This window comes from Neoarius graeffei, chromosome 6, assembly GCF_027579695.1.
Source record: "Neoarius graeffei isolate fNeoGra1 chromosome 6, fNeoGra1.pri, whole genome shotgun sequence".
Taxonomy (NCBI): domain Eukaryota; kingdom Metazoa; phylum Chordata; class Actinopteri; order Siluriformes; family Ariidae; genus Neoarius; species Neoarius graeffei.
This window is the reverse complement of record NC_083574.1, coordinates 9818137-9836362: the sequence shown is the minus strand read 5'-3', so window position 1 is coordinate 9836362 and position 18226 is coordinate 9818137. Positions and strand designations below refer to the sequence as shown.

At 40.3% G+C, this 18226-nt stretch overlaps 1 protein-coding gene across 1 annotated transcript in view; it reads right to left on the bottom strand.

The window, feature by feature from the left end:
• Positions 1-18226, bottom strand: part of LOC132887638 (ryanodine receptor 1-like) — a 239010-nt gene that overhangs the window by 148950 nt on the left and 71834 nt on the right. Inside the window, exons 29-36 of the mRNA XM_060923104.1 lie at positions 16365-16717; positions 15075-15204; positions 14146-14306; positions 13178-13340; positions 6278-6364; positions 5780-6006; positions 1623-2067; positions 875-1438 (exon numbers count right to left, since the gene is read on the bottom strand). Of these exons, the coding sequence (XP_060779087.1) occupies positions 875-1438; positions 1623-2067; positions 5780-6006; positions 6278-6364; positions 13178-13340; positions 14146-14306; positions 15075-15204; positions 16365-16717 (2130 nt within the window). The remainder of the gene's footprint in view (positions 1-874; positions 1439-1622; positions 2068-5779; positions 6007-6277; positions 6365-13177; positions 13341-14145; positions 14307-15074; positions 15205-16364; positions 16718-18226) is intronic.

Below are 18226 nucleotides of genomic sequence, written 5' to 3'. Positions count from 1 at the left end.
GCGCAGACGTCTTCTCTGGGCCAAGGCTCATTTAAAATGGACTGTGGCAAAGTGGAAAACTGTTCTGTGGTCAGACGAATCAAAATTTGAAGTTCTTTATGGAAATCAGGGACACCGTGTCATTTGGACTAAAGAGGAGAAGGACGACCCGAGTTGTTATCAGCGCTCAGTTCAGAAGCATGTATCTCTGATGGTATGGGGTTGCATTAGTGCGTGTGGCATGGGCAGCTTACACATCTGGAAAGACACCATCAATGCTGAAAGGTATATCCAGGTTCTAGAGCAACATATGCTCCCATCCAGACGATGTCTCTTTCAAGGAAGACCTTGCATTTTCCAACATGACAATGCCAAACCACATACTGCATCGATTACAGCATCATGGCTGCGTAGAAGAAGGGTCCGGGTACTGAACTGGCCAGCCTGCAGTCCAGATCTTTCACTCATAGAAAACATTTGGCGCATCATAAAACGGAAGATACGACAAAAAAGACCTAAGACAGTTGAGCAACTAGAATCCTACATTAGACAAGAATGGGTTAACATTCCTATCCCTAAACTTGAGCAACTTGTCTCCTCAGTCCCCAAACGTTTACAGACTGTTGTAAAGAGAAAAGGGGATGTCTCACAGTGGTAAACATGGCCTTGTCCCAACTTTTTTGAGATGTGCTGTTGTCATGAAATTTAAAATCACCTAATTTTTTCTCTTTAAATGATACATTTTCTCAGTTTAAACATTTGATATGTCATCTATGTTCTATTCTGAATAAAATATGGAATTTTGAAACTTCCACATCATTACATTCCGTTTTTATTTACAATTTGTACTTTGTCCCAACTTTTTTGGAATCGGGGTTATAGTAGTAGAACTCACCTGCAGTTTGACTGACTCAGGAAGCTTCATTTGCAGCAGTCCTTCCTCTGGTGCCTCCTCCTCTTCCCCATGTCCCTCTTCTCCTCCTTCCTCTGCCTCCTTCTCCTCCTCTGCTTTTTCTCCATCCATCTTTTGTCCTTCCTGCTGCTCCTCCTCTGCCTTCTCCATCTCCTCTCCCTCCTCTCCTTCCTCCTTCTTGAGGGCTTTGAGCTCCTCATCCTCTTCTCCTACACCTTCGTCCAGCAGCTCCGCCTCTCCCTCTGTGGCTTCCTCTTTCTCTTTGGTTTCCTCTCCTTGCTCTTTAGACGCAGGTTCCTCCGCTTCCCCCTCTCCTTCCTCCTCTGAAACTTTCTCTTTGTCTGTGCTGAAAACATTGGGGTCAATCATCTTAAGGATGTGCTTGACATCATCATCGTTGAAGATACCCATGATGAGGAGAGTGCTGATGAGTTTAAGGATGGGCACAAAGTGGAACTCGACGCTGCCCCCTACTGGATCACGCACGGCTTGACTGCCATCCATTACAGCCTCAGTGAGCATGCTCAGAGACTTGGTCTTTAGTTCCTATAGGACGTCATATAACAGCATATTATACAATAGCATATTAGACATTTATTTAGGTATTAAATAAACAATTTACGACAGACATTGTAATCGTGTTAAACCTAATACAGATAAACACTTTCTCATACATTAGACCTGTAACACACCCAGATGTACTCATACTGATTACTGCCACATAGCGCACCTGCAGAGGGAAGCTAGGACTCAGAGTGTACAGGTCTGGATCAGTGCCCACAAAGTTAACAGGTGAGAAGTGGAGTTTAGGCCTGAGGCAGGTGGTCAGACCAACACCAGGCAGATCATGGGCTTTTTCAGCATCTGGATACAGAGTGATACTTAGCGTCTCCGCCGTCATGGGCACAATAAACTCACGGTTGGTGCCCAGACGGTTGCGCTTGGCTGATTCTAGATGGATGCTGATGAGCAGGTCATAGTAGCCGATACGCAGCGGCCCAGGTAGGTATGTGTTCTCGATGGCATAGAAAAGCTGTGATTCATCCACATGGCTGCAGAGAGCGTGGGCCACACGGTTGTTGCCCAGAGCGCACACAGCACAATAGAGCATCAGAGTGTGGTGGTGGAACTTCAACAAGTCTTGGCGCTCTGACAACTCCAGGATGTCAATGCATCTGAACAGTAAAGAAGAACAACATATGGACTATAAAAACTAAAATCCTGTAAGTCAACAAAACAGCATTCATTATATGGTCTTCCAGGGAACATGAAACACACTAGTCACACATTTTAATGGATGAAAATGCTTTAATGGGATTTTTATTCCAAATAAACAAGAAACAAAACTATGATGTTTCTAACTTTAGGCACTAAAGAAATCTAACTACATGGTGACAGGCCTGAACCGTAGCCAATCAGGACAGAATGTGAAATACCATATTATTTTATCTATGTTCACTGGATATGAGCAATCGCTCGTTCTGATTGGCTACTCTACTACTAGGCTATTAGCTCATATACCATGAGTAGAGAAAAACAAAATGGCGGAGCATGTTGCTGAACCAACCGGGAATGAAATAAAAACTCTACTTGAAAACAAAATGGCAAAAATTGTTGTCAAGTATTTAAAAGAAACAGAAGTAGCTAAAAGAATATAGTCGCCCCCTCCATATGTCTTGTTCCACCTCCAGGTGGCGGTAATGCACCTTTAAGTTGGTTTGCCAACTGCCAAAAAAACCTAAAGAAGAAGAAGAAGAAGACCCAAAAAATAAAAAAAGCAACAAAATATGGAATAAAAGTATTTGATGGGAAGAACGTATCTTTTTTTTTCAAGAATTATTATGATGGCTTTTTACACAAATTGCTCCGGTCATTTCGCCGGTTTGTTTACGTCCTAAGCGGAAATGATTTTATCGGATGTTTTGTATAAAGTTTTTATTTATCGAATTCGCAAAAAAATAAAAATGCTCTGTTTCGAACGTGCATAGAATGAAACAGTTATTCCACTCAATCTCATTGTAAAAGGCTGATAGCTAACTCGGTGCTACGCGCCTCATCAGCTATCAGCTCATGCACGACTCAATTTCGTGAAATAACTTAAATATAATACAGTAATAAGAAGAGTGATGAAGCAACAAAGGGGTTTTATTGTTTCCTAAAATTTGCTGGAAAGCCAGTCGGTGATAGTCAACTGATTTATCCTCACTGTGGAATTTGTTTTAAGAGATATTACAAACTTTTGACTACCTAGTTGAGTTAAGTGTGTTTGTGTGAATTTGTGCACTTCAGATCTATTTTTAATCACAATCACTATGTCTGTTTCATGCGCTGCATTGTGTATTAACAAATGGACCTGACCATTTTGTTCTCGTCGCTGTATTTTAGTTAGCTAGGTAGAATTATTGAGCTAGCTTACTACTGAAGCTGCATGTAGCAACCCTTCACCTTTAAACCATAGCTTATATTTTAGCTAGCTAACGCTGGGTGACTAGGACGTTCTGGAAGTTATGTACTGTATATGATTTCACAGAACGATAACTATTTAAATAGACTACTGAGCAAGGGCGATTGCTCTAAGACAACGAGGGAGGCTCAGCCTCCTCTAAAAATGCCCTTATAACTTTAATGTGCGCGTGAGTTTCTCCCCCTCGTGACAGCGCGATGCAGCGCAGCGTCAGTGGGCTTCAATGGCATTTGGGAGCTCTGCGCTTTTCAATCTCAAAATGCAAGACGGTTATTGGACAAATATTGCGAAAATGCCCACCTACGGACTCCCACGGACTCCCAGCCTCAGTGGACTTCAACGGCATTTGGGAGCTCTGCGCTTTTCAATATCAAAATGCAAGACGGTTATTGGACAAATACTGCGAAAACACCTGCCTACAGACTCCGAGCCTCACATGGGAGGGACATGGCAGTTTCCGCGAGGAGACTGGTGATTGGTGAAAGCGGCCGGATATTTTCTTTGATTGACAGCTCGTTTCAACTATAGACAGGCAGCGGTGAATCTCAGTTCAGTCCCATGCGGATTCGCAAGTGCTGTGGTGTATTGTAAGAGATCAGCTTACATTTTGATTTCATTCATTACATACGGTTTCTACCAGCTTTTTTAGTTTGCATATATTTTCATTGTAAATATAGTGTTGTCAAGTTTGCTATCTTAGTTCCAGAAATTTCGTTTATTTGAGTGACTGAACTTGAACTTGAGGGGGCTAGTCAGCTAGCAAGAAAGCTGCGCACAGATGCCAAGCATTGCTGATTTAATTTTGGCGAAGCCATTTGCCAGTCTTCCTTTCGAGGAAAAAATTAAAATTAAAGAGCAGGGTAGACCAACGCCTCAAACTGACTTGGTGAAAAAGGTAGGGAATAATACTCGTTCCTTTCAGCTCTCCTGGTACGAGAAAGTGAATTGGCTAACAGCAAGTGACCCACATCAACAACAGTAAATAGGCTACTTTAGTAATATGTCATGGATGGACCAAAAATATAGAATCTATTTAAAATGTTTCTGCTGAGTATATTATATTGGAATATATATTTCTCTGGATATGAATTAAACACAGCTACAATTTGGAAAACATTTTTAAACAAAAACACAGCCGAGAACATTTCACACTGCAGACCTGGATTAAAAGTGAAGGGTTATCAAAATTGTCAATAAAACATTTCTCAGTCAAAATAAGTAAAATATAGGGAAAGTGTCATTGAATGAAATGTGTGGCCCCCAGCTCTACTGCTGAGGTTCCTGACAAAGAGCTGCTTTCAATAATGATCAATTTTTAAACAACATGCCACAATTTTAAAATATAAAATGTTAAAATATACCCCTCCCCCCCAACACCACCATCATGTATATTGGACAGTAGGCTAATGGGCCAAAAGAACCTGTTATTTCACAGTTTGTGACCCTGCCAACAATCAGCCAGATCAGAGGCAAGAGTATGGGCAAAATTGATGTTTTTTCTTTTAAAATCTGGAAATATCGTAACTGACCAGCCTCCCCTGTTTGAAAGACTACCAGCCGCCACTGCTACTGAGTGTACTTATGATGCAGATTCTCACTGAATGTGTATAGAAGCTTTGCACTGTCATGTGACCCCATAGCAACAGTAACTACACCGCCATGATAGGAGGCACACTTGTCGAGCTTCGTCCAGCCGAGCTAGCTGTTATTGATCAGTATGTGAAGGTTTTGCTGCGGTTTTGGATGTGCAAGTCGTTTTGAACGAAACAAAGACATCAGATTTTTTAATTTACCAAAAGTAATTCATCATCGGGAGGAAAAACTAGAGAGATTTCTAAATGTAGAAGGGAAAATGGGGGAAATAAAACATTTAGTGGGACTCGGTGTTGAACGGAGAGGTCAAAAACCCTATGGTATGCTCACTTCATTTCCACGAAGGTACGCATTCCAATAATAATAATAATTTCACAACTGCAGCAAGGTGCTCATTCTTATACAGTGAAGTGAACATGAGCAACAACACAACGGCTTTGCAGAGCCTAACCTTCACTGAGACTAAAAGTGCATTTACATTCGGGGATTCTTCGGAGTCCATTGTGTGCATGCTTAGGACCCAGTCATTATGGGAAACACCCATGATGCTGATTTAAGCGCAATCCTCTATTGCAAAGCCTCTATTGACTTGGCACTCATGGCCATTAGACTAATCTGTATGATAGAGAAGGATGACCCGGGTTACAAAATACTCTTCTGTGAGTACCTTGTAAGAACAATTATGAGCTTTAAAGTATGAAAACAGGAAAATAATTGATCCACTTTACTTTTTAAGAATCCAAGCAACCAGCTAATAAACTGTTCAGGTTAGCATCTAAATCATAAATAGTATAAGGTCAGGCTTATTTGTATGCCTTTTTTTGTCTGACCTGTTCTCCTCAGGGATGTGTAGTGCCATCATGGTGAGTGGCTCAGTGCATTCAACCATCCAGCCGTGTCTTTCACTCACTTTACCCATTTCAGGCTTCAAGAAGTGGTTTGGCACTCGACTCCATATAACTGGTGTGAGCATCTCGACATCCAGACGAGGAGGACACTGAGGCACAGGGTTCTTCCTTTCGCTGCGAAACATGGCTGCTGAGAGAGGCATAATGTTCTAATAAAGAAAGAGAGAGAGAGAAAGGATGATTTAGTTAATGAGACAATTATTTATGATTATGTGTTTTGACAGGTTCATCAATTCAAAGGACAATATAAATTAATGGAGCCACTGAATATGAGAAGGTTGGACTTTTTCTTTTTTGCACTAAATAACCAGTGTGTTATGTTATACAATGGATGGGTAAAGAGATAACAGTAAGTGAGCATGATACTAAAAGTGGTGTGAGATAAGCAGAGAGGAAGCGATAATGAGGAAAAGGTCGAACCTTTAGCTTTCCTAGCTCAAACTGCAGCATGTTCTGGCTGTGGGGCTGAAGACACACAGCGGGGAAAAGCTTGGTGTTGGGCTCCACCTAAGAGAAAAACACACATTATACCATATGTTATTATGCAACAACAGAACACTTTTAGCAGAAACATTTTTAAGCTATTTTTACAGCTATGGAAATACCTGGAGAATGAGAAAATAGATCAAATGTCCGGAAAATATGAGCAAAGTCCTGAAAAACCCACTAATAGATACTGCAACTGAGGGAATGCTAAAAGAGGAGGACATACATATATATATATATATATATATATATATATATATATATATATATATATATATATATATACACACAGTGCCTTGAAAAAGTATTCATACCCCTTGAACTTTCACATTTTTCCACCTTACACAGTGCCTTGAAAAAGTATTCATACCCCTTGAACTTTCACATTTTTCCACCTTACAACCACAAACTTAAAAGTTTTTTTATTGAGATTTTATGTGATAGACCAACACAGAGTAGCACATAATTGTGAAGTGAAACGAAAATGATAAATGGTCTTCAAAATTTTAAACAAATAAAAATCTGAAAAATGTGGTGTGAATTAGTATTCAGCCCCCCTGTACTCTGATACCTCTAAATACAATCCAGTGCAATCAATTGCCTTCAGAAGTCATCTAATTAGTTAATAGAGCCCTACTGTGTGTAATTTACTCTCAGCATAAATACACTTGTTCTGTGAAGGCCTCAGTGGTTTGTTAGAGAACACTGAAGAACAAACAGCATCATGAAGACCAAAGAACTCACCAGACAGGTCAGGGATAAAGTTCTGGAGAAGTTTAAAGCAGGGTTAGGTTATAAAAAAATATCCCAAGCTCTGAACGTCTCAAGAAGCACTGTTCAATCCATCATTCAAAAATGGAAAAAAGTATGGCACAACTGCAAACCTACCAAGACATGGCTGTCCACCTAAACTGACAGAGCGAGCAAGGAGAGCACTGGTCAGAGAAGCAGCCAAGAGGCCCATGATCACTCTGGAGGAGCTGCAGAAATCCACAGCTCAGGTGGGAGAATCTGTGCACAGGACAACTATAAGTCGTACACTCCACAAATCTGGCCTTTTTGGAAGAGTGGCAAGAAGAAAGCCATTGTTGAAAGACAAGCATAAGAAGCCATGTAGGGGACACAGCAAACATGTGGAAGAAGGTGCTTTGGTCAGATGAGACCAAAGTTGAACTGTTTGGCCTAAATGCAAAGCGCTATGTGTGGCGGAAAACTAACACTGCTCATCACCCTGCACACCATCCCCACTGTGAAACATGGTGGTGGCAGCATCATGCTTTGGGGATGCTTTTCTTCAGCAGGGACAGGGAAGCTGGTCAGAGTTGATGGGAAGATGGATGGAGCTAAATACAGGGCAATCCTGGAAGAAAACCTGTTGGAGGCTGCAAAAGACTTGAGACTGGGAAGAAGATTCACCTTCTAGCAAGACAATAACCCTAAACATACAGCCAGAGCTACAATGGAATGGTTTAGATCAAAGAATATTCATGTGTTAGAATGGCCCAGTCAAAGTCCAGACCTAAATCCCATTGAGCATCTGTGGCAAGACTTGAAAATTGCTGTTCACAGACGCTTTCCATCCCATCTGGCTGAGCTTGAGCTATTTTCAGGGATGAGAATGAAAAATATTTAAAAAAAAGTCTGAAAAAAGCCAGGGTTTTGGGGGCCGCAGGCACCCAGCAGGGCCCAGGGGCAGAGCCCCGGTGGGGGCCCAGGGGGCGGGAGCTAATGATTTTTGGCTATTTTTTTACCCCAAAACCATTAATTTTATCAGCAAAAAGTTGCAATGTATTTGGAAATAAATTCCCCTTCTTCGTGGACTACCAGGTGAAAATGATTAATATGGTACAAGAGACTTGTTTTAATCAATTCACATTTGATGGTTTCAAAAAATCAATGCACCTTTTAACATAAACGAGCTCTACAGTATTATATTTCTGCATTTTTGCTATTCATGTCTTTGAATACTCTAACCCTTTAAAATGACTTACAAACCGGAAAAAAGTTCTATCATATAATTCTTTTAAGTTTTCTTCTGAAGTTATCATGGTAGCAGGAGGTCTTGCATATTAAGCAGGCAACATTCAGCATCACTTATCACTTCCCTTTCAACTGTTGTGTGAACTAACTAGGATTTATCTGGACAGGATGTTGTGTAATGTACAACCCCGATTCCAAAAAAGTTGGGACAAAGTACAAATTGTAAATAAAAATGGAATGCAATGATGTGGAAGTTTCAACATTCCATATTTTATTCAGAATAGAACACAGATGACATATCAAATGTTTAAACTGAGAAAATGTATCATTTAAAGAGAAAAATTAGATGATTTTAAATTTCATGACAACAACACATCTCAAAAAAGTTGGGACAAGGCCATGTTTACCACTGTGAGACATCCCCTTTTCTCTTTACAACAGTCTGTAAACGTCTGGGGACTGAGGAGACAAGTTGCTCAAGTTAAGGGATAGGAATGTTAACCCATTGTCTAATGTAGGATTCTAGTTGCTCAACTGTCTTAGGTCTTTTTTGTCGTATCGTCCATTTTATGATGCGCCAAATGTTTTCTATGGGTGAAAGATCTGGACTGCAGGCTGGCCAGTTCAGTACCTGGACCCTTCTTCTACGCAGCCATGATGCTGTAATTGATGCAGTATGTGGTTTGGCATTGTCATGTTGGAAAATGCAAGGTCTTCCCTGAAAGAGACGTCGTCTGGATGGGAGCATATGTTGCTCTAGAACCTGGATATACCTTTCAGCATTGATGGTGTCTTTCCAGATGTGTAAGCTGCCCATGTCACACGCACTAATGCAACCCCATACCATCAGAGATGCAGGCTTCTGAACTGAGCGCTGATAACAACTTGGGTCGTCCTTCTCCTCTTTAGTCCAAATGACACTGTGTCCCTGATTTCCATAAAGAACTTCAAATTTTGATTCGTCTGACCACAGAACAGTTTTCCACTTTGCCACAGCCCATTTTAAATGAGCCTTGGACCAGAGAAGACGTCTGCGCTTCTGGATCATGTTTGGATACGGCTTCTTCTTTGAACTATAGAGTTTTAGCTGGCAACGGCGAATGGCACGGTGAATTGCGTTCACAGATAATGTTCTCTGGAAATATTCCTGAGCCCATTTTGTGATTTCCAATACAGAAGCATGCCTGTATGTGATGCAGTGCCGTCTAAGGGCCCGAAGATCACGGGCACCCAGTATGGTTTTCTGGCCTTGACCCTTACGCACAGAGATTCTTCCAGATTCTCTGAATCTTTTGATGATATTATGCACTGTAGATGATGATATGTTCAAACTCTTTGCAATTTTACACTGTCGAACTCCTTTCTGATATTGCTCCACTATTTGTCGGTGCAGAATTAGGGGGATTGGTGATCCTCTTCCCATCTTTACTTCTGAGAGCCGCTGCCACTCCAAGATGCTCTTTTTATACCCAGTCATGTTAATGACCTATTGCCAATTGACCTAATGAGTTGCAATTTGGTCCTCCAGCTGTTCCTTTTTTGTACCTTTAACTTTTCCAGCCTCTTATTGCCCCTGTCCCAACTTTTTTGAGATGTGTTGCTGTCATGAAATTTCAAATGAGCCAATGTTTGGCATGAAATTTCAAAATGTCTCACTTTCGACGTTTGATATGTTGTCTATGTTCTATTGTGAATACAATATCAGTTTTTGAGATTTGTAAATTATTGCATTCCGTTTTTATTTACAATTTGTACTTTGTCCCAACTTTTTTTTGAATCGGGGTTGTAATGCATATACCATACGGTCAATTTGAGGATCAAGATGGTGATTTTGAATTAAAAGAACAGGCATGTACAATTGGCATTACATATTGGAAATTTTTTTAAATCAAAAACTATAAGTTCATCTCGGCCTAAAAAATTTGGGCAGACGCTCCTGCAGCACACGCCAGCAATCCCCCCCCCCGTCCGTCCCCCTATGAAATGAGCAATAAGTAGGAGAGTTATACATGGTATCATACCTAAAATTTTGTCAGAAATATAGATATGATACTATGATTCTCCCCAACATGCTACATTAGATAAGCTAACCCCATTTATAAAAGATACACACTTATATATGACATGTATTTGAGATATATACACACACACACACACACACACACCATGGCATTGATTCGTGCGATATACATTATAAATATAATGAATCATTGAACAGGCAAAATAATTTTCAACCTACCTTTGTGTTTTTTGGTGTATATGTGAAGTTCGATAGTCCTTGCCCCTCTACTAGCGTAGTTTATCATGTCAGAACACAATGAGCAAGGTACTTTTCCTGGGACGTCTATTTTCCGTATGTGATCACCGAGCTTCGTTGTGACAGTCTGCTTGTCGATCGACATTCAGTGTTCTTTCTAACCAAGCCCATCGAAAACAGTTCTTTATTCCTGCACCTTTATCAATCTCCCTCGCTCGATCCTCTTCTTTCTTATCTAGGACTTTTGCCATTGTCGATATGCTAAAATATCCCGCCTGAATACATGCGTCTTTCTGATGTTACCAATGCGTATCGTCAAACAGCGTGTACGGTCGGTGAACGGCGACTGCAAGCCACGCATGGAGAGCATGCGTACTTACGTTTATACACTGCACGCGATGGGATTTCCTGAAAATTCTACCGCACATAAGTCGAACATTGTCGCAAAAGTGAATGTTAATTACGACATGTCGAAAGACTCGAGTGTGTTAACCCGGAGCCCACCAAGAATCAAGACGTTTTAAGGTGACCACAGACCGTTAACCACCCCCCCCCGAAAATTTCTCAATGGATTTACATCGATCTCAAAAACGATCATTTTGGTCTGAAAAAGTTGGAAATCCGCCAATCGGCGGAAAATTCTCATCCCTGTATTTTGCAAAGAAGAATGGGCAAAAATTTCAGTGTCTAGATGTGCAAAGCTGGTAGAGACATACCACAAAAGACTTACAGCTGTAATTGCAGCAAAAGGTGGCTCTACAAAGTATTGACACAGGGGGGCTGAATACTAATGCACATCACATTTTTCAGATTTTTATTTGTTTAAAATTTTGAAGACCATTTATCATTTTTGTTTCACTTCACAATTATGTGCTACTCTATGTTGGTCTATCACATAAAATCTCAATAAAAAAACATTTAAGTTCATGGTTGTAAGGTGGAAAAATGTGAAAAAGTTCAAGGGGTATGAATACTTTTTCAAGGCACTATATATATATATATATATATATATATATATATATATATATATATATATATATATATATACACCGCTGTTGGCCTGGTGTTTAGCATGTCCACCTCTCAACCAGGAGCTCGCAAGTTCTACTCGTGGTTGGGACTATCATAAAAATTATACCGACTGCCATCTGGCGAGGCATGCTGCAATACAGATGTGAGTTGGGAGTCAAACTCTCACGGTTACCAGAGGACCGGCCCTCTACTGTAACCCTAGCTATATAATAGCAGAGAGGTTGAGGGCTATAGAAATGGAGATCAGTGCTGCCCAATGTGCTTTAAAGGCCTGGTTACTACTAGGATGGGAGACTTGCTGGGAAGACCAGGTCCTGGCACGAGAGGGCCTTCGATATGCAATTATATTCTATAGAAATGAGTGTTTTACTGGGAAATATACCACTCGTATTTTGCATACGAAATACATCTGGGACATGGAGAACCAAAACCATGACAAATTTATTTGTCACTCGTGAGGAAATCGATTAATTGTTTTGATAAATTTGGCTACTTTTTGCTTGTGAATGTGTCTATATAATAAAAAGAAAATCACAAGTTGGCTTGAAGATATGAAGTTTATCTTCCCGTGTTGACAAACCTCACATTTTCCATATGAAATACATCATGGATCTGAGTGACATATTTAAATAATATTGGCTGGCTTTTGTTCATGGTATATCAGATATATTCCATTCAGCTAGCATGTATTGAACAAGTCAGAAGATGAGTAGCTGAATGGAATATATCTGATATACCACGAAAAAAAGCCAGCCAATATTAGTATTATTATACATACACATGCCTTTCGGGTGTTCAACGCGTCTCTTTCAAATTCTCTCAAAATCTTCCGTATTTAATGAAGCAAACCTGGCGGCCATGTTTGTTTACAAATTGTCACAGTCACTCGCTAGCGTGGAAGTTTTATGTCTCCGACATGTGATGTCATGTTGCCTTGACAACCATGCAATATTGTAAACCATATTCAATGCTCATTGTCCATTGGGTAGAGTGACGTAATACATGTAGGATAAGCGATATGCTAACAATATTGCATGCTATCAAACCAAATGCATGAAAAGTGCTAGAAGGGAATAGAACACATGTTTTTATTCCATTGAAAAAGTGTCCTGGATGTATAACAATTCCCAATATTTCACTCCGATGACATCACTCCCAGCGTTTTCCCGCTGACTGGACGCGCATTGTCAAAATGGCGAACCGGTTCAAAATTAAAATTCTTTTGATTAACTTGCTTTGTGTGTGTATGTGTACATATAATATAAAAAAACATTACACTGTCGTGCGAAGATATGAAGTTTATCTTCTCATGTTGAAAATATTTTCATTCATTCACTTTGCTCACTCGTGATTCGCCACCCGAAGATAAACTTCATATCTTCATGCAATCATGTAATATCCTATAAATATTTCAGCCCCACGGTTAAACTTTAATGCAGATGTTAGTTGTCCTGGAAGAACCAAAGAAAAGATCTACATAGATCCACATGAATCCTAAAGGGCATGCTCTCTCCTAAATGCTTGCACTCTCAAGCTCCAAAAGAAACATAAACCTCTTATCTCACCTGGTAAAAGGTGTTGATTTCCTTCCCATTGGCCATGAAAGTCATAAGACCAGTAGCCAAGTCAACCAAACAGCCAACTACCAGATCCTCCTGGCTGAAGCGCTGCTGAGAACCGCTGATTAAGTCGCCTCCCCATACCATGTAGCAGTTGCTCCTTTTGATGCTAATGTGACAGTAATGTACATATTCATAAATATAAACAGCAAATAACACAAAACCATATTAAGATGTCAGAATGTTTCTCGAGTCGAATATTGAAATCTGTAAAGTTTCTCTTTAAGCAGATCACATTTGCAGTACTTTTTTAGTAAGTTCCCATCCATCCATCCATTATCTGTAGCCGCTTTATCCTGTTCTACAGGGTCGCAGACAAGCTGGAGCCTATCCCAGCTGACTACGGGCGAAAGGCAGGGTACACCCTGGACAAGTCGCCAGGTCATCACAGGGCTGACACAGACACACAACCATTCACACTCACATTCACACCTACGGTCAATTTAGAGTCACCAGTTAACCTAACCTGCATGTCTTTGGACTGTCGGGGAAACCGGAGCACCCGGAGGAAACCCATGAGGACACGGGGAGAACATGCAAACTCCGCACAGAAAGGCCCTCGTCAGCCGCTGGGCTCGAACCCAGTACCTTCTGCTGTGAGGCGACAGTGCTAACCACTACACCACCATGCCACCCCTAGTAAGTTCTCATGTATTGCAAAATTTAAAAAAATAGTTTTTAAATCATATTAAATACAAAAAAAAGAGAAAACTCACTCACTGAACTTGATACTCCTCAAGTATAATTTAAAAATGCTATTAGGAACTGGAAAAGTTTGACATATAGCAGCTATTTCTCTTTATTTGATCTTTGGTTGCAATAAGCACCTGCCTGATCTGTTTTTTGGATGACTAATCTGTTTTTGATGCCAAAAGCTTCTGTTAGAAGCAAATACTTCTGCTTTCAATCCTCACCTGTCATGAATGTTGCCCTTGTCATCACCTACAGTCACTGTGACAGTGCGAACTTTTAAGAGGTCAAAGCTAGGATCATACTGGTGGTAGTCAGGGGTGACCCAGCCAACCCAAACACCACCAGGCTCTTGGCCAGCAAAGATCCGCACCGAGTAATAATACTAGAGAGAAAGAGAAAGAAAGAGAGAATAATAAAGTGTATTAAATGCTTATAATCTTAAATACTATAGCAATATCAACATTAGCTATGAAAAACACATGAACCCTTTCACATGCTTAGTGATTTTTCCCAAATGTGTAAATAAGAATTTTATTAACGTTTGTATTTAACCTCAATTACCAAAGTTACTTTCCAAGCATTGTAAATTGTAAATTATTCGATCCACATTCACTGGAAACAAGCAATCGTGCGCTCTGATTGGCTCCTCTACTACTAGGATATCAGCTCATATACCGTAAGTAGAGAAAAACAAAATGGCAGCACGTGTTGCTGAACCAACCGAGGATGAAATAAAAACTCTACTCGAAAACAAAACCCCAAAAATACAAAAAAAAGCAACAAAATATGGAATGAAAGTATTTGATGGTAAGAATGTATCTTTTTTTATTTTTCAAGAATTATTATTATTGCATTTTTCACAAATTGCTATTGTCATTATACTGGTTTGTTTACACTCTAAGCAGAAATGATTTGTCGGACATTTTGTATAAAGTTTTTATTTATCGAATTTGCATTAAAAAATTAATAAATAAATACAAATGTTCTGTTTCTCAAAATCCAGTGAATGTGGATAGAATAAAACAGTTATTCCACCTAATCTCGTCGTACATGGCTTATAGCCGACTTGGTGGTATGTACCTCATCAGCTATCAGCTCATGTACGAATTGATTTCGCGGAATAGCTGTTAATTGTGTTTGAAAGGCTCACAGTAGTGGTATTGAGAATGATCTCAGGGTCATCACGTTCATCTGGCACTACATCCTCTACCAAACGTGGCACAACAGGGGGAGGAGGTGGAGGTGCGATCATGGCCGCTTTCTTAGCTTTAAACAGGAAACTGAGAATGAAGGAAAAGCAATCAGAGCAATCAGAGATGAGCACAACAGTGGTCTTTTGATCAACGTCCACAGTTACATCCACAATGTCAAGAAAAGACTAAACAAAAAAAAGTTTGAATCTATTTCACCAATCACACATTTGTTTATTTTAATTGTTGTATTCAGCATAATAGAGCATTTGTTCATACTGATATACTTCTTGCCCAGGTATGTCTTGGAACAATTGTAGAATGGACAGATTACCAAAGATCATAGCAATGGACAAGTTAAGAATGTTTTCAGTCATGGAACTGACTGAAAAAAATAAAATAAAATAAAATAAGGCCAGTGGAACTGAAAATACCTGCAGAAAAGTAACCCGAGTCACTGCAAATAATGCCAAGTACTATAAACGAGACCGTCAGTGACAGCGTAGCTCACTCCAGCCCCGTCTAGTCCAGAAGAAACGATCTAAAATGGGCCACCTTGTGCAATCAATGTTGCAAGCTATAGACACTATATACAAGCTATACTGTATATAGAAGTTATATACACCCTAGGAATACCGACCTATTTGCCAGAAAGAATCCAAAATGGCGAGGAATTGATCGAGAAGAAGCAATTATTGTTGAACTGCTCATTAAGGTTTAATTAGTCCACTATTAACTTCATTAATAATTGTAATGAAGCAAATCTGGGTAGAAGTTATATGCACCCGAGGTACCCCTACCTTCATACCAGAAAGAAACAATTGGTGAAGAATTGAGGGAGAAGAAGCGATTTGTGTGGAAGCTGCTCATTAGGGCTTAATTACTCCATATCTTCATTATTAATTGCAATTATGCAAATTTGGGTAGAATCATTATGCACCTGAGGCAGACCTACCTTCCTGCCAAAAAGAATAAAAATCGGTGATGAATTGAAAGAGAAGAAGCGATTTTCGTGAAATGTGGAAGACACCGGACGGATGACGGACAACACATGACGGCATAAGCTCATCGCCTGTCAGCTAATAATCACTGTATTTAAGATTAGACTAATCAAGGCATAAACATAAAAGAAAATAAGCATGATGTATCTTTTCATAGATGCTTTCATTTCATATGCTATTTACTGTAGAGTCTAAAATTGAGTCGTTGTATTAAAGGGCATTCTGTATCACTAGTCTATCTATCCTCACCCTTTCTTTTTGCCTTTTTCAGACACAGTGTCCTTGTCATTCTCCTTGACACCAGGTATGTCTCTGGGCACAGATGGCTCCTTCTCCTTCTCCTCCTGCTCCTTCTTGCTGGCTGACTTCTTCAAGACTTCGTAATCCGAGTCAGGATCCACCTCCAACACTTCATCCTCTGGGATGGTTAGGGCTCGAGTGAGGGGTGTGGTGCCTGCCTGCACTTTGAAAGTCTCGTGAAATTCGATAGGCATGCTTAGCCTCAGGAACAGCATGTCTGTGTTGGCATTCTGGGATCCAAAGGTCTTGTGGGTGAGTTTCAAACAGGGGGCGCTGTCCACTGTGCCATCCACCCGAGACACCTGTGCAATTAAAAATATTTCAGTCAAAAACATGTAAAAAAAAACCAAACTCTTCTGATGGAGGGTAATCGTAAAAGTAGACACAACTTTACCGATGCAAAATTGTTTGGCTTCAGTAAATGAGATGCTATCACACAGAATACATGGCAAGTGCAAATTTTTGGGTTTCCATGATGTAATCATAACATTCAAAATCATAATCCAAGCACAATTTCAGGTTTTGTCCCAAACTTGAGTTTGAGCGTACAAATTATATGTCAAAATAGCATAACACCACAGGTTCCTGCTTTAGAAAACAGTGTCGCCTAGCTAGCTGGTCAAAAATTTAACAGACACGATAACTTTATAGTTGGCATTACCCTTGGAAATCTGCTTTACTAACTTCTTTGTTTATTAGTGTTGGTTAGCTAGCTGGTGACATTCTCACCTCGCAGCATTACTAGCTAGCTCCACTGCAAAAAAAAAAAAAAGACGACATCTTAGCAAGTTGAAAATAGTCCAACTGATGTGGTATTTCCAATTATAAACTTCTTTATTTACAATAAACCGAATATCTCATCTCATCTCATTATTTCTAGCCGCTTTATCCTGTTCTACAGGGTCGCAGGCAAGCTGGAGCCTATCCCAGCTGACTACGGGCGAAAGGCGGGATACACCCTGGACAAGTCGCCAGGTCATCACAGGGCTGACACATGGACACATAACCATTCACACTCACATTCACACCTACGGTCAATTTAGAGTCACCAGTTAACCTAACCTGCATGTCTTTGGACTGTGGGGGAAACCGGAGCACCCGGAGGAAACCCACGCGGACACGGGGAGAACATGCAAACTCCGCACAGAAAGGCCCTCGCCAGCCACAGGGCTCGAACCCGGACCTTCTTGCTGTGAGGCGACAGCGCTAACCACTACACCACCGTGCTGCCCTAAACCGAATATATTGTCGATATTTTTTTCCAAGTTTCATTTCAAGTGTTAAAAATTGTATCATTTTATTGGCAGATACTTTTCCTATTTTCTTCAAATCCACTCACCAGCCACTTTATATACAGAAACACTCATACACCTGCAGTTTTATGCAGTTCTCTCATCAGCCAATCCCTTGACAGCAGCATGATGCATAAAATCATGCAGATACAAATCAAGAGCTTCAGTTAACGTTCACAATGTTCAAACATCAGAATGGGAAAAATTATGATCTCAAAGTGTGACTTTCTTTCACTGTGGCATGGGTGTTGGTTTGAGCCAGATGGACTGGTTTGAATATTTCAGAAACTGCTGATCTCCTGGGGTTTTCACACACAACAGTCTCTAGAGTTTACACAGAATGGTGTGAAAAACAAAAAACATTGAGTTGAGTGAGTGACAGTTCTGTGGGTGGAAACAAACACCTTGTTGATAAGAGAGGTCAGAGGAAAATGGCCAGATTGGTTTGAGTGTTTTTGCCAGGAAGGATATAGCAAATCATAGCAACTCTTTACAGCCGTGGTGAGCAGAAAAGCATCT